Source organism: Pieris brassicae, chromosome W (assembly GCF_905147105.1).
Source record: "Pieris brassicae chromosome W, ilPieBrab1.1, whole genome shotgun sequence".
Taxonomy (NCBI): Eukaryota; Metazoa; Arthropoda; class Insecta; order Lepidoptera; family Pieridae; genus Pieris; species Pieris brassicae.
In genome coordinates this window covers 4,809,438-4,825,146 of record NC_059679.1, presented here as the reverse complement: position 1 = coordinate 4,825,146, position 15,709 = coordinate 4,809,438, and the positions used below count along the sequence as shown (strand labels likewise).

Genomic DNA, 15,709 nt, shown 5'->3' with positions numbered 1-15,709 from the left:
CATATAGTTCAGCAACTTATTTAGAAATAGATGCCACATATATTCTAATGGCTTAAATTAAATTATTCAAATAATATTAAGGCTGAAATTTATATAGTTTATTCTATTCTAAATATTATTTTCTATTATTATTTCTAAAGATCGTATCGCCACTGATTTATTTATTTCAAGTCCACTCTGAATACAGGATTGTTTCAAGAAAGAATTTAAGTCTCTGATAAAATTCATACATTTCTATTTATCAATTATATAAATCTCAGCCTTTACTGACTTACTAAAGATAGCAACACGTTTCTTTCACAAACTTGCCTGACCAGGACAGATTCTTTTATACGATGAAGGAAAGCAAGCAGGCAAAGATCGCCTACTTGCCTCATGAAACAGATAAACCTAAAAGCTTGTATCGCTGGTCACCATTTATAATTCAACAGCTGGACTAATTTGTATAATTTTTGTGTTAAATGTTTTTTCATAATACTTTTTTAGTCATAAGTTTGAACAGGTTAATAGACAATGTCGTAACGAGTGCTGCTTTCTTTAATATGTTGACATAATATACGACCTAATGAACAATGATATAGAGACCAAAATAGGGTATATAAATACTATATGTTACCAATAAACAAAATATAGCATTTATATATATGTAGAGTATGAAAAATATAGCTTTAAAAGCGTTAATAAATGTTTAATCGAAATATATACATATATAGATTCTATCTATCTTAAAGTTTAGCCGAATTTGTTTCAAACAGGGGCAAATGGGTATGCATGGACATGGACACAATTCAAAGTCCGCTCGTAACCGGCCTGGTATTGGTAGGCTTTAGGACCCTAAGTTGAAGAAGAATTGGTTCGGAAATACTGGAGTGCTAGTACCACCGAACTGCATTTAAACGCTCAGTTGTGGACGTCTAATGAAGGCTGCAGAATTCTAACAACTCTGAACACTCCATATATGCAGTAGTTGGAGAGATTTTAAATCCTAATCCAATAAATAAAAACCTGACGTTTTCAAGTCAAATTTTTGTATAACATCCGCCATTTTGTCAAATTTGTGGAATTTCGTAGTGAGCCTAGACAAATAGAGAAATTTGTGAAGTATTTATCGGAATATGAAATCGTAAATAACTGCTAAGGCAACAAACTTGGGGTCCTTCAAAGCCTACTTAGGGTGGCATCGGCTAGTCCTCTGGTATTGAGTGTCCATCATGTAAGCCTCCCGTATATTATAAATACAATAAAGCGAAATGTTGGCGAGGCTTTCGCGCTAAAGGGTCGTGGGAGTAAGGGCTTGGGGGTAATGGCAAGAAAATTAAATATTTTATTGTTATTTTTTGTCAAGTGTTACCAATGCTATTTATTCGTAGGTGTTCATTAAAAAATGATTAATATAAGTGACCGGATTAAACAGGTTTAAACATGTTACGATTCGCGCTTCATATTTTCAGATTTCATGAAATTAATGTACTCTTGTTGAAAAGTATAAATTATTTTCGTATTTAGTATTCACGCTTTAGTAAAGTGTTCCATGGTAATCGATATGTCTCAGTAAAGTAGTTAAATCAGAGAGTTAATTGAATCTCTAGACAGTTAATTAAATGTCGATATTCAATCAAATCGCCAAAGTTCCGTCCGACAAGTGAGTGAACGAAACGTTTGAAGAGTTCCCTTAACGTTCCTAGGCAACAAGACTAACCTAACCATTTACAATAAAGCAAAACACGGAATTTCCAAGCTCTCAGTCAGTTAAAGCTATAAACGCATTTTCGAGACTTGCGCTATTTTTTCGTTTTCTCTCGGGTTTATCTCGAATTTTAGTTTAACGGTCTTAATATCATTTTTATACAAACATCTGGAGTCTATACAATTGGAGTTATGTAATATCGTATAACTATATATAACTATAACTTCCCTAGTCGCCTTGGTCCTATATAAGTGATATAACATACATATATGTTTATATATATAAATCGTTAGAATATGAATAGAAAATTATTTAGTTAATTATTTGTAGCGTGTTATTGCCATTACGTCTCGAAGTCTCGAATAGTTGTTAAACATAGTTTATTTTGAGTGGGCGAAATGTTGAACTAAGTGACGACGGTAAATATTTTTTTTTAGATTAAACGACAACTGTATGCAGCATTGTATAGAAATTACTGTCGAACCATAATGAATCAGCAGAAAAGTGTAGTGATGTTCGATTAGGACTCCTCCGGAATAGAAAATATCACTTTCGTAACGAAATAACTAAAAGTATACGACTGTATTCGTATTGATAAAGTTTAGTTCAACGTATTGACCTGTTCATGTACTGCGTGCCGAGTGTTACATTCCATATTTATTATTATAGTTTGTAAAATATGATCAATAAAGCATGTTAGTAAAATTGGTTTTTATTCCATGTCTGGAAACGCTGGTCATACATACGTAATTTTATAACTTTAACTACTAATGCTAAGGACTCACGAACTCTGCTGTGGTGGAATGGAGTTTTATTTTCAATCCTCACGAGGCCGGAGCTGTAAAAGACCTAAAAGGTTCTGGGTGCATCCACTGATCGTGGAAAGAGATCGTTATGGATAATAATCCGTTACTCTTATTAAAGAGTTAAGAAGGATGAAGAAAAGTTCTGTAATTATTGTCGAATGTCCATATCTAGTTATTTAGAAGTTTTAAGAGAAACTGCTCTTCAAAAACAACGTATCGTCCGCCAACTGTTCGCAGTGAGCGTGGGCGCAACCGGGACCCACGCCTGCAACCTGGACCTGCAAACAACCACACGCCGCAGTCGTAAAACGCGTCGTGAAATGTGCTTTAATTATTTACATCAATATGGATTCTACAGACTGTGGGCGCGCCATCGCGGGTGAAAACCGCTTCGTGAGTCCTTAGCGTAAGAGGTCGCCCTCTTGCCCGAGAGATATTGGCAGGAAAATGCTCAAGATAGAGAGATATGGAGTCAATTAGGGAAAGCCTATCTCACTTGCCCCCTTGGAACAGTCATAAAGCAATATTACGCTTCCTTAGGTGATGGATTAAAACTGTATTTTTTTTCAAATCAAAATGCTACTCGCCACTATCTATGAAGAGGATAGTAGAATAAAATTAAAAAAAAAACAATATGTATTTATTATCCTATAAAATAGCGTTTTCAGTATACAAAGTTTCAGTCACGCTTCCAAAAACAAAAACAAAAACTAATAATGTTTAATTATTCCCACTAAAATCTTATAACTACGAATAAATACGTTAAAATCCGTAATTCTAATAAAAGCGTCTTATAACGATAAATGTACAAGTCGTGGCACATAACGTCTGTTCAGTAATACCAACTTGGGAGTTTCCTCCACTAGTTTAGGGAGAATCAACATGTAATGGTCCTCGATTGGAAGGTAAAGCTAGATAAAACCAACAGAAAAAATCATAAATGGCCTTTGACTGGCCTGGACTATATTACATATAAAAATTTTGTCACAGTCCGCAATAATTAATTATATATAAATTCTAAATCACCATCACTATCTGTATCTTCACTCTCGTGCAATTCCTTAGCAATTTCAACTACAGAATCATCCACGGCTTCTTCATCGGACGACGCATGCAGGTGGTCAACATCATAGACAATCCATCGCTTAATGCCCTCGAAATTTCCAAGAGTACTCCAATTTTTATGCAAAACTTTCACCAGCTTCGCCATAATATATTGCCCCTTATTGGAATGTGAACTTTTACACGCGTCAACAACGCCGTAAAGTTCAAAGTCAAACGCGTACATCGTCTCATGCAAAAGTGTCGAGAATTTTAACGATCGTTCATTAATTGTCATTTCGTATTCTTCTACGCCAATTAATTGTATTTTTATGTGCACAAATGCTTTATCCTGACGCCATAGGAGCTTCGGCTGTCGTGTTTCATCAAGGATGGCGCATTGTGGTTTTGTCGAAGACGCGGTGTCGTCTGAAACTAAATCGTTACTTATAGATACTGAAAGATCAATAGAGCTTGTTCTATCAGTTGAAATGAATGTATTGCCATTATCAGCTAAAGGCTTTATTGCTGGAAGATTATGTTCACCTTGCTTTGTCTTTTGAGGTTGCTTTAAGTGGGAAGTAAAGTCTGCCAAGTTGTACATTTCCCAAGGATCTGATTGGTTTGAATCAGAATCGGACGCAATTAAAGGCACTGATCGTATCAGTTTAGGCATAGACGAGGAATCTGGAATATCTGGTGTTGCTATGTCTAGCCTTTCCCAATCTTCAGGTGTTCCCGTGCTTGGCACTACGTCTTTAAGGTAATCAATTTCATCTTCCAATGGGCTTGCTATGTTTAAATCCAGCATTACCTGATTAATAATAATATCAGCGCTGGAACTTGTATCTACTAACGCGATGGAATATTTATAGCCACCGGTAGTAATGGCCGGTTGTTTATTAAAAGGTTTAGCGAAGAAGTGCTTTGTTCCCTCATCCGCGTAGTTCGATAGCCACGTATTACAGAAATCTGTCCAAACATATCCCGCTGGTTTAACACCTATTAGACGACATTCAATGCTTTGGAAATACAGTTTATTAATCAATGTGTCTGTTATAGGTATCGCGTCTTTCAATGGAACATAAGCCGAGTCGCCTTGATCCACAAAGAAACAATTTATCATGTTCCCATCAATTTTATCGACTCTCGCGCGTTCGTATATATCGTCGTTGGGAAATTTCGCCAGTATTATATCACCCACTTCCGCATCTAACAACGGGTCCGGGTTGCTGTCTATATATGTTTCAATATCTTTTAATAAAGCCTGCATGCACGGTTCGAATTTACTAACACGTACCAAGCATTGCTCGGGATTTATTACGGAAGTAATAAAAACTCCCTCTAATTCACCAATATTCAGATGCGCCCAAGTGCCAGTGTTCTTTTCCTTAGTGTTGTTCATTGCTGGGGTAGAGACCATTGGAAAGTTTGAACCACACAGCTCTTTAATTTTATTAATATGCTCAGGGTACTCTTCTGCATGTATTTGTAGAAGTTCCTGTTTCAAGTCATGCTTCATAATGACTTGGTTTAACGATCTAAGGTATTCACATACTTCTAATGTATCAAGAAAGAGACAGTTTCCAATTACACCAGCAATATGACCTCTTACGTAAGAAGCTTCATCATCAACAAGGCTCTTAATGTTACCTAGAGCCAGTGCTGAAAACGTGACATCATTATCTTTCGGTTGGAGATTTACCAAGCGAATTTGGACAATATACGTTTCAATAGAAATTAGACTCTGTGGCAAATGATATAAATATATATCCCTTGTTTCCTCATATTTCTCCTCATCCAATAGCTTTACCAACACTTTGTAGGAACCGCGAGTTTGGCAAATAATTTTTACGACTTGACACCTCGCGAACGAATCCAGTTTCACCGATACAGCGCAGACATCACCAACCTTTGGTACACCGTGGAGTTGTCTATTCGCGACATTACCGTAATACAATCCAATTTTAATGGCAAGTGTGTGCATCGCGGGGAACTTGGTCACTTCATTATTATCAATATGAGTTAACAGGCGAGCGGAGTAATTAACAGCCGTGTGAAGATGAATGATTTTAAAAGTAACAACCCCATGTCGAGGAACCCAGTTAGGTGGATCATCGAAACCCTTTAATACCGCATGACGATTACGACAGTCGTAGAACTCTGGGCAATAACCCAAAGTTAATAGGTTACCGCAAATTGGAACTAATGTTTCAGCCTTCATCAAATCCTTTTCAGCGAGTACCTTATTGCAGATTTCATCCAGAACAGGTGGCAAATCCTTAGTGCATCGCTTTACGAAGTTCAAAATCTTCGGCAATTTCTCCGTATTCATTTCATCGAGGATAATTTTAATTTTGACAGATTCGTTGTTCGAATGAAATATCGAGGGGAACTTGTCGTTCAAAACGAAAAATCGTTTTCTAAATAAGAAATATTCTTTGGGTAAAGAGTAATGGACGAGATAATTTGCATCGGTAATATTCAGATGGGACAAATTCTCATCCGTACAAATAAGAATCGGGCTTATCGAAGGTGCGCCACAATCATTCCAGCTCGAATTAAGATTGTGAAGATCCGACGGAGTCATTTCATTATTACATGCAAATATGCAATGATGGCGACCTTTCAACCCCTTCTCCAGAATTTTCACCTCATCATCCAATCTACATACAATTACTACTTTCTTCGATGCATCGATTTCGTCCAGAAACTCTAACACAGACCCAATTTTATCATCTTTCACAAAGCTAACTGTCATTTTCGCTTTCGAATAGATCACGCATTCCGGGAATGCACCAATACTTATAACAGCATCAGGGACTTTCTTTGCTAGCGGTTCCATAAAATCACACCAAATCCTGGACGCAACGACAAATTGAACTTTAAGCTCCTTATTAGACCTGAACCTTTCGAGCTCTTTAATTTTGTAAAGAAAGTATTTAAGTTCTCTTCTATAAACTTCGACCATTCGTTCACAATCATCCAGAACGATGATTTCTAACCTGCGTAAGTCAACACCATAATCTTGCAGCAACCGAACTAAAACCGATGGTGTGGATATAATCAGATCACACCCATTCAGAAGAGTCGTATTAATAAAAAAATCATCTACTCCAGGAAAAACAGCTAGAATCCGTTCTTTTAATCCAAGAAGCATTTTCGCGTTCTCCTCCATTTGAGTCACGGATTCAGCTGTAGCACAGACGATTATACATATAGGACCAAGACAATTGCTCATTTCAGGTGTCCCATCACTAACTAAACGGCAGACACTTGGCAGATACCCGATAGTTTTACCGCAAAACTTAGGGCCTATGATGAAAATACTGTGTCCCCTTAGAATCGTATGCCAAGTGATGGACTGTATCATCATTGGCTGCGCGATAGACATATTTTTTAACACAATATGTATGTGTTCATTGAATGGTATGTCCCGCATTGTAAATATGGGTTTTATGTTTTTTTTTAACTTCGAATGCACCATTACAACTGGCTTAACTACATTTTCGACAAAACTACACATCGAAGAGGTTATAGTGTTTAAATCTATTTTGTCATCTTCTATCTCATTTTTACACATTTTTATATTTCTTTTTGGATATTTTGTATTTATATATTGCATTAAATCATTAATATCATCATCGCCATTATTTTCCATTTTGGAAGCTTTCTCAGATTCTAATAATTTAAATTGATTCTTTCGCGTTGGTCTGACATTTACACTATCCTTCTTAATTTCTTCTTTGATGTTTACGTTCAGTTCTTTGTCTTCTTTAGCTGATGCTGTGAAAAAGTATGGTATTAATATAACGAAAATCACGCCTGACTGTTACGTTTTGTGTCAAAATAATTGTGGTTTAAGTTCCATCATTAGGACTGAGGGTCCTTAAAAAAAAAACAGTTGCGCTATAGTCTTTTAGACTTCTGTTTTGTAGTTAATAGGCATCAGCCTGCTGTGCCTGTAAACACCTTCTACCTTTTGGGTCTAATGGTTTCCACACGATGTTTTCCTTCACTGTACGAGCGAGAGCAAAAAAAGACTAAAACTTCAACTGAACACCCGGGATCGAATAGCCCTCACAGATCGTAGCAGTTTTTAAAAAGCTGACAACTCACGTGAGTTTCACAAAATCTCCAGGAATCACATCATAAGGGCACAACTTGACGATGCGTCCTTCATCATGCGACTTAGAACCCACTGGTTATTTGTAGTATTATATTATCTGCTTATATCGCCAATGTTCCGAGTTTAAAATAATACATCAGCGGTTCTGCAACCTTTTGAGATCTGGACCTCAGATTTCTGTATCTGTTTCATAATCATTTGTAAATGAATAGGCAAGAATAGACCTTCTGGTGCCTGCCACACGTTGTCGACTTTTTGTCTAAGTCAATCTGGTTTTCTGAAGATGTTTTCCTTCGTACGAGCCAGTATCAAATTCGCACAAATAAAGGAAATCCATTGGTGCACAGGGTTCTACGATCTCAGGGATGAGAGTCGCACGCTGAAGCCACTAGGCCAACATTGTTTTTCGGGTTTAAGAAACAGGAATACCTTCACTTTATTTAGCAGTAGAAACATACATTGTTGTGTTTTTTCTTCAAAATGTGAATTTGGCGTTTAATTTCAGTTTCCAAACTGACAAGTCAACAGGCTCACCAGATGTTGTGATAAGTCCATGGACACTCTCAAAGCCAGAGGGCTCGCGAGTGTTTTGCCTTTTAAATAAATGTTTGATAAATATTATCAACTATAGAACAATACTTACAAATTTCTGTTTCTGTCACATTCTTTTTTAACATTTTCAACATTTCCAATTTCATTAACATCCTCATATTCTTCGGTTTTTCGCCCATTTTCCGCAAAAACGTTTTCATAACATAATCTTTGTCTGTACCTTTCTCTTCGAATTTCCAATTGACCTCTTCCAGCACATCACCTTTATTCAAAGATAAATCCTTTTCGTATAATTGAAATTTGTTCGTTATTTTATTATAATATGCATTAAGATTTCTAATTATATCTATCATGTCTGTATAATTCAGCTTGGTGTACAGCTTCTGTGATAACTTTTCATGAAACACACGCTTATCAATAGTTCCAAATGATGACTGTGTTAGAAATGTTGACAGATTTTGTAGTCCAGATTTAGTTTTGCCGTAAATATCGCCGTATTTGTGCTTTCCGTCGAATATACAACTGGAAATGTTAAAATTTTGTTTAATAATCATTACATGTAAGTGAGATCAGTTTTGACAACAGAATGTTCCTAGGACCAACTTCAAATACCCCTAAATATCAATTTTATACACTAAAGTTCTTTTTGTACACTTGGTTTAAGACGTAATTTCAGATATGCATCAAACATACATTCAAAATATATAAAAAAAACAATACTGCTACAACCTTTTAAGTTCTGGGCCTCAGATTTCTGTATCTGTTTCATGATCATTTGTTAATCCAATTAGCCAGTCTGATGACTTGATGACGCACGCCGTCGACTTTTTGGGTCTAAGGCAAGCCGGTTTCCTCACGATGTTTTCCTTCACCGTTCGAGCGAATGTTAAATGAACACATAGAAAGAAAGCCCATCGGTGCACGGCCGGGGATCGAACCTACGACGTCAGGAATGAGAGTCGCACGTCTTCAATTCAAAATATAAACTTGTATAAAATTTTGATATTTCATTTTTAGCCACGCCTAAATTACCGCCTAACCAGCTGCCCACTGAAGTATTTCCAAACCCGTTCCATTTAGGGTCCATCAAGAAAAGAGCGTACCAATTCTTAAAAGGCCGGCAACGCACTTTTGAGCCTTCTGGCAATTTGAGTGTCCACGGGCGGCGGGTCCATCACTTAACATCAGATGAGCCTCCTGCCCATTTACTTCCTAAAACATTAAAAAAATATTACCTAACCTTCCAAACTATCTTGATTCTCTCTACATTCGGGGGAAAAAACCCACAAAAATTGAATGGTTGTGGAATTGATGATCGCAATGCTTAAATGTAGTTTTTTGTTGATCTAATAATGACAGAGATTAAAGCAAATAAAAACCGATGTAGTGTCTATGGTAGCTCTTGCAGTGTGATGTCAACATAGGGGTTTTCCTCGAAATGTAGTGGGAAACAAGATGTTCTGGGGAGATTTTTTAGTTTTATTAAGCCTATAACCAAACCTACAAATTAAATCAAATAATTGACTGATTCTCAAATCAGGCACATAGAATGGCAACTGGTAAGAAATTCACAGCTACTGTTTTTATTTATTGGTACTTACCCATCATCCAAATGTATCACCGAAAACCATATCTCTGTTGCCTTTGCAAAGAACTCCTTCATCAGATTCCTTGTAGCTGGCAGCCACTTGTCAACATCAAACTCCAAGAAGCAATATGAATTTGTTTCTAGATTGAATGCAAAAATTTTTGCATGTGGTACAATACTATAGATACCAATTTGCTCTAAAACATTGTCTTTGTCTGCCCAGATTAAATGAGGATTACAGTAATTTATTATTTTGATTCTATAACTCCCCGGTGGCAGCATATTTACCTAAAAAACTATTGAATTATAATTAATTTCATTAACATAGAGCTACTATTGGGTGAATGCTTATCACAAAATAGATAAGTTCAAGTATATTTAATATAAATGTTATCTTTAATTATTTCTTTAAAAATATACAGCTTTTTAATTGTGGGTTAACATAATAAATATTTAACAATGTTATAATTGTACAATTCAATACTTGCACATTATTTTTTTTCATAAATATGCATAAGATGTATATTACATATTGGCTAACTATTATGCAGAACTTTGATTATATACTTTTTAATAATTTTGTAAAGTAGTTGTAATAATTTTGTTGGCATTTGAAGTTCTTAAGTGATACATATTAATCCTATACATGCTCTGGTAGGTCAAGAACTTATTGTATTGTGTGGTGGGACAGCCTGAACTCTAAGGACCCTCTATATGTTACTTTAAATATCTTGGTATAAACACAAGCTACAACTGCATGGATTGGGATATTTATTAGACTCTTCATTCCACTAATATAATAGTATTAGTGTCATATTGTCACTAACATAATGCATATTTATATAAGGGTTTTAATATAAATTTCTAATGTTACAAACATATGCTGGCATTCAAATGTGTTTTTTATCATGATACCATGATGTTGATTATATTGTGTGTGTGTGTTATTTATGTTGGATCTCTCTGAAATGTTTTGTTCACACAAGTGCTCAACATAAGGGTCTTTAAATTAATAGAAGCATCCTTTTTGAATAATGCGTGCTTTTCTGTTTCCGTTTAAATATCGATTTATAAATTTCTAAGCTCTGTTTTAGTAATATGCGATATGACACTTAAATCATGGATCAAAATTTATGTAAATACTTAAGCATAATTTAGACTTTTTTTTTAAAGAAACTATTTGTTAACTAAAATTATAGGATAGAATTTAGAAACAACAATTACAAAACTAGAATATCTAAGGAAATTTATCAAAATTATTCAATTTTTACTAGGAATATTTAAATTGATGATACTGCACTGTTAAATATTTACGACTGATTTTTTCTTGAAGATCAGCATAAAATAATACTAGCATTTTAGGATCTATGAACATAAAGATTCTTGTGAGAATGACTCATTCCATAATATCTTTGATTGGATAATATAATTAAGTATCTATAAGAGTAACCGTAGAATGTATTAGAAGATTTATTTATATTAAGATATCACACGACTTTTAAAACTTAAAGTATGGAAGGAAAAATATAACTACATTCTTATACAAAAAACGAATATTTAATGCATATGTACTCACAGAATATTTGCGAATGCTATAATACTGGATGATATTTAATATACAAAATTCTAAAACAATACTTCAAAAATTTGCAATAGCCATTATCCGGTAAATACGGTGTGACCAGCTTTCATTTGACGAATCTATTGCTTATGGAGGTTAAAAGCTACTGAATTCCTCCAAAAGAAAATAAGATAATACTCAAAATAATTAAAATAATCTATAATATTTTTTTGTTTTCGTACACGTAAAAACATGATTTTTTTCTTGATTAAACTATTAAATAATAAAAATGACAAAGAAACCACCATTAATTAAAGAAAATGTTTTTTTAAAAATTATATTCTAAAAATAATAATATTAGACTTAAAGTTAAACTCGTCTTTATGTTGAGAAATATTGTCATAAAGCTAATCATTCTTTTACCATTAACCATTAACTATTTGACTAGATCATAATTCTGTCAGGATCAAACTTTCTCCTTCGAACTGTCATAGCCCCTTTTTTCCATGCATTATTGCAGCAACATGTTTATTTTTAAATCGATATTGATTTTTAATCTTATTAATATCAGAATATATTATTTCTATTTTGGCATTTGACAAAGGTAGTATCGTAATTTGCTTCACAAATCGGGACAAATTGCTATTGCGTACTTTTGATGGCATCATAGATCAGCTAACTTAACCCCAAGCTTTATCCACCATAAAAGTTTCAGACGTCGAATTAGAAGTTGACAATAAATTAGACACTGGATTATCTCATTTTTATTACCTATATTCATTGTCAACAATCTGCATATTTCCTGATGCAACTAAGTTAAGATACCTTCGGAGTATTCGTATCAGAGTTAGAAATTCACCATACACCGTTTTTTGGAGATCGATGGAGGACAAATCCTACAAAAACTCATTCAGCTCGATCAAAAATTATTGACATCTATTAAGGAATTCTTCAATTTTAGATCTCATTCGAGCATTATCTTTTAATGATTCCAATGTCATTGCTACGTTTGTGCCCAGGTACATGTTTTGTATCCAGGTATATATTTGTATGAAGGAAATGCTTTCTAGAACTTGTGTCTAAGGACCGAGGATACGTTTTTTATATAATTTATCTACATAAAGCCAATCAAAATGGAAATCATCATGCTTTGTAAGTTTGATTCAATGATATGAATAAGTGTCTGATCATTTTGAAAAATAATGTTAATTTTGTAAATATGCATAATATAAAATCTAAAAAGTAAACATAAAGTTTTGTCTCATTGCTGTTAAGGTGATCAAAAACATTCGCTATACAGCATCAGTAGTTGTACTTTATCGTTGGCTACTGTGACAGATGTATGAAAAAACATCTTTGACAAACAACTTTATGGAACGAGGTGATTTTATGCATATGTAGCGTCAGGCCCCGACATTGTTAAGATAACAAACACAAAGTTTTCTCCCAATCACTTGATTTATTCCAATTCTAATTTCAGTCTCTTAATTCAATACGATTTCAATAAACAAATTTTACAAACAATATTTCGAAGTCTACTCGGTAATTACGTAACGTGTGCACCGGGCAATGGTCGATGAACGACTGCCCGAGTTGTGCGCGCGCGCTGCTTTATATTGGTTCTGTAGTGGGGATCGAGTGACACATCGTACGATCGTTCGACTAATAGCCCGTTGTACGTCGTTTTACAAAACATTGATAGTGGCGCCATCAGTTTTACAAAACATTGATAGTGGCGCCGTCACATACATAACTACACAGTACATTATTGCCGGTGCAAGTTCCTTGGTAGTACTGACATCGATGCTTTCGTCAATAATGAGTGAAAATACTAGGCTTCTCTCAGTTTCATTTTCCAGTCGTGGACGTAATTCTGCTTTTTTTTTTTCGAAAACGTTGTAGGCAATTGCGGCAGATTTAGTTCTTCTACAGGAATAACGTTTTGGGATTTTAGAGTGGTAATATACCCTTGAAATAACGTCGCTTACATGATCCATTACGCGAAAAGGAATTGTTTGTAGAATGCCGATATCTGCTTTGTTTACTTATTACGAATGTTTTCAAAATCGTATCAATCTGTACCCAAAAAAGTTAAAAATAGGTATGCAGGACAATTCATGTATCGCTATTTAGTATCAGTATAAACAGACATAGTTGTAGAATAATTATTCTGTAAATGCGAAAGTAATAAACATACATAAAACAGCGAATATTTGCTTTTGAGTGTATATCAATTCATAAATAAAAGTCTTAACAAGAATAATTAACTCAGAATTACATACCACATACTAATGTAAGTAAGATACCTGAGAAACGCCGGAATATCGTTTCATATTTTTATATCTTTTGATGTAGCCATGTGTTCCTTGAAAGACGCCCCTATACTTAATAATTCACAGTTGCATGCTTTACAATGAGCACTCACAGTGTTTACGTTACATTTACACACCCAATTGTTATATGAGGGATCTTGCTACCATGCATCGCGATATCTTAGTGTATATTTACGTTTCATTATAAGCACGATTTTAAAAACTCTCAAGAAAGGAATTCCTTCTACACTATCACACTTTATACTCACGGCACGAATGGTAAAAAATATTGAAAATTAAATAGTTACAATCCTTTCAATGAAAGGGGAAAACCCCGCATTCGGTTCGATATGCCAATAAATTACTAGAATATCTGTAAAGGGATTTCTACTAAAATATAACAATTAATTTTTACTTATTCAATTATTTTGCTAGTACCTCAAATTAACCAAATACAGAATCTAGAAAGAAGAAGAAATATAGAAATCTACTACATCTGCACACTATTTATTTAAATACGATGTTGTTGACAGATAAATTGTGTATTTGCGCTTGACGGTTGACAGGTCAATAGTAAAATTTAGATTGAAAATAAATTTTAAGAGATCGACTTCAAATCTTTTTTTAATTCGAATTGAAAAAATCGCAGTGATAATAAACAATTTATAGATTTTGTGTTAAAAAATTTGTTTTATTAATAATCTTATAAAGCTACTTCACGTACAACTGTATTATACAATGTCATAAAATGCGTCAATATACATATCGCAAAAACTTCTGACTAGTTTATGATGCAAACTAAAACATAAATTTAACGTTTAAATAAAAATATCAACCCGATATTGCATTGAGTTTAAAAAAAATAGATATATTTTCCATGGCAATTAAAGCTGCATACTTGAAAAACGAAATAGGTTATTGTTTAAATTCCAATCATGTCACATACACCGTCAAAGGCATCACATCCTTTTTTCCGATGTCAATAAAAATTAATTAAATCTATGTGTTTATTTTACCTTTTAAAATGCTTTAGTTTAACTGGAAGTGGAACACTTAAATAAAATTCTTTATAGTTATCCAGTTGTTTGCCAATTGAGAAGTATTGAAAGAAATTAGTAAGGTGACTCAGATCCTTTAAAGTACACATTTCTCCTTTAAGAATATCCTTTACAGAAAAGTATGCAAAAAAACAATTAAATTCCATTTTAAAAAATAATTTCATTCTGAGTATTTCTTATGTCTTAGTCTGTGGCCGGAAATTTACTTTTTAGGTTGTTTTGGTTAAAGTTGATTGGTCCCTATTTGGTTAAAATAAAACTTCAATTAAAAATAAAATAATTCGCTGAGAAGAGGTGAAGATGGAATGTGGAATGTGTTTAATTTTTAAAAATTGTAGATTTATATACAAAAGTTATCCTACACTGGCCACTAGTGGTAACATGTGGTACCAAGATGCGAAGGGTGCGTAGACGATAAAATCGAGGCGCGGCAAAAAGTTGTCCTTTACCTGGAGCTCCCTACCATAGCCCAATGGATGAAGTTGGCGTCCACACGCCACTTTGACAAGGCTAAACACCATCCCAATCCGCTGGTGCGTAATAGCATCAACTATTACCCCTTCCCGACAAAAAAGGCTCGCAGGAGGCCCCGACACATACTAACGGATCCGGATGATCCAATTACCGTAGCAAACGATAAATTAAAAGCCGCCCGCGCGGCCAAAAATAATAAAAATAGCCAATCACAGATTAGGGTAAAAAACCGCCTTCACCGGGGAAGGCGAGGACCTTTACTTCGCACTTCGCTCACTCCAGTGAGCTTCCGTCCTGCCCTTCAGGCGATAGACCGCCCCGCGACGGCCCAAGCCGAGGTTCGAGTCTCACAGGAGACGCCCTTGCGCTAGCCGCGGGACAAAACGCCATTCTGGCCGAGCTACGCTCGCCAAAACAGCCCGAGCGAAAAAAAAAAAAAAGTTGTCCTTTTCTACGCGCAATCGTCGAAGCGTACGAATGTGTTCTTCTCAGAACAGTTCG

General features: G+C 34.8%; 1 protein-coding gene across 2 annotated transcripts; it reads right to left on the bottom strand.

Moving 5' to 3' along the window:
- Positions 1-3,171: 3,171 nt before the first annotated feature.
- On the bottom strand, positions 3,172-11,435 carry LOC123718324 (putative ATP-dependent RNA helicase TDRD12). 2 transcript variants are annotated; one of them, XM_045674741.1, is made up of 5 exons: positions 11,380-11,435; positions 9,817-10,099; positions 8,307-8,737; positions 4,081-7,320; positions 3,172-3,963 (listed from the first exon to the last, which is right to left on the bottom strand). In XM_045674741.1, exons 2-5 carry the CDS (start codon positions 10,083-10,085, stop codon positions 3,494-3,496), a joined length of 4,410 nt encoding a protein of 1,469 aa, XP_045530697.1. In that variant the 5' UTR covers positions 10,086-10,099; positions 11,380-11,435; the 3' UTR covers positions 3,172-3,493. The 2 variants fall into 2 exon arrangements, with proteins under 2 accessions (XP_045530697.1, XP_045530696.1); XM_045674740.1 differs by having other exon boundaries at positions 3,172-7,320.
- Between the last annotated feature and the right edge of the window lie 4,274 nt (positions 11,436-15,709).

Coding starts and splice junctions, on each gene's coding strand:
- LOC123718324 (XM_045674740.1), bottom strand. CDS start 10,085: ATGCTGCCACCGGGGAGTTATAGAATCAAAATAATAAATTACTGTAAT. Junction 8,738..9,816: donor GTGATACATTTGGATGATGG/GTAAGTACCAAT, acceptor TAACATTTCCAG/TTGTATATTCGACGGAAAGC. Junction 7,321..8,306: donor TGTGACAGAAACAGAAATTT/GTAAGTATTGTT, acceptor ACTTTTTCACAG/CATCAGCTAAAGAAGACAAA.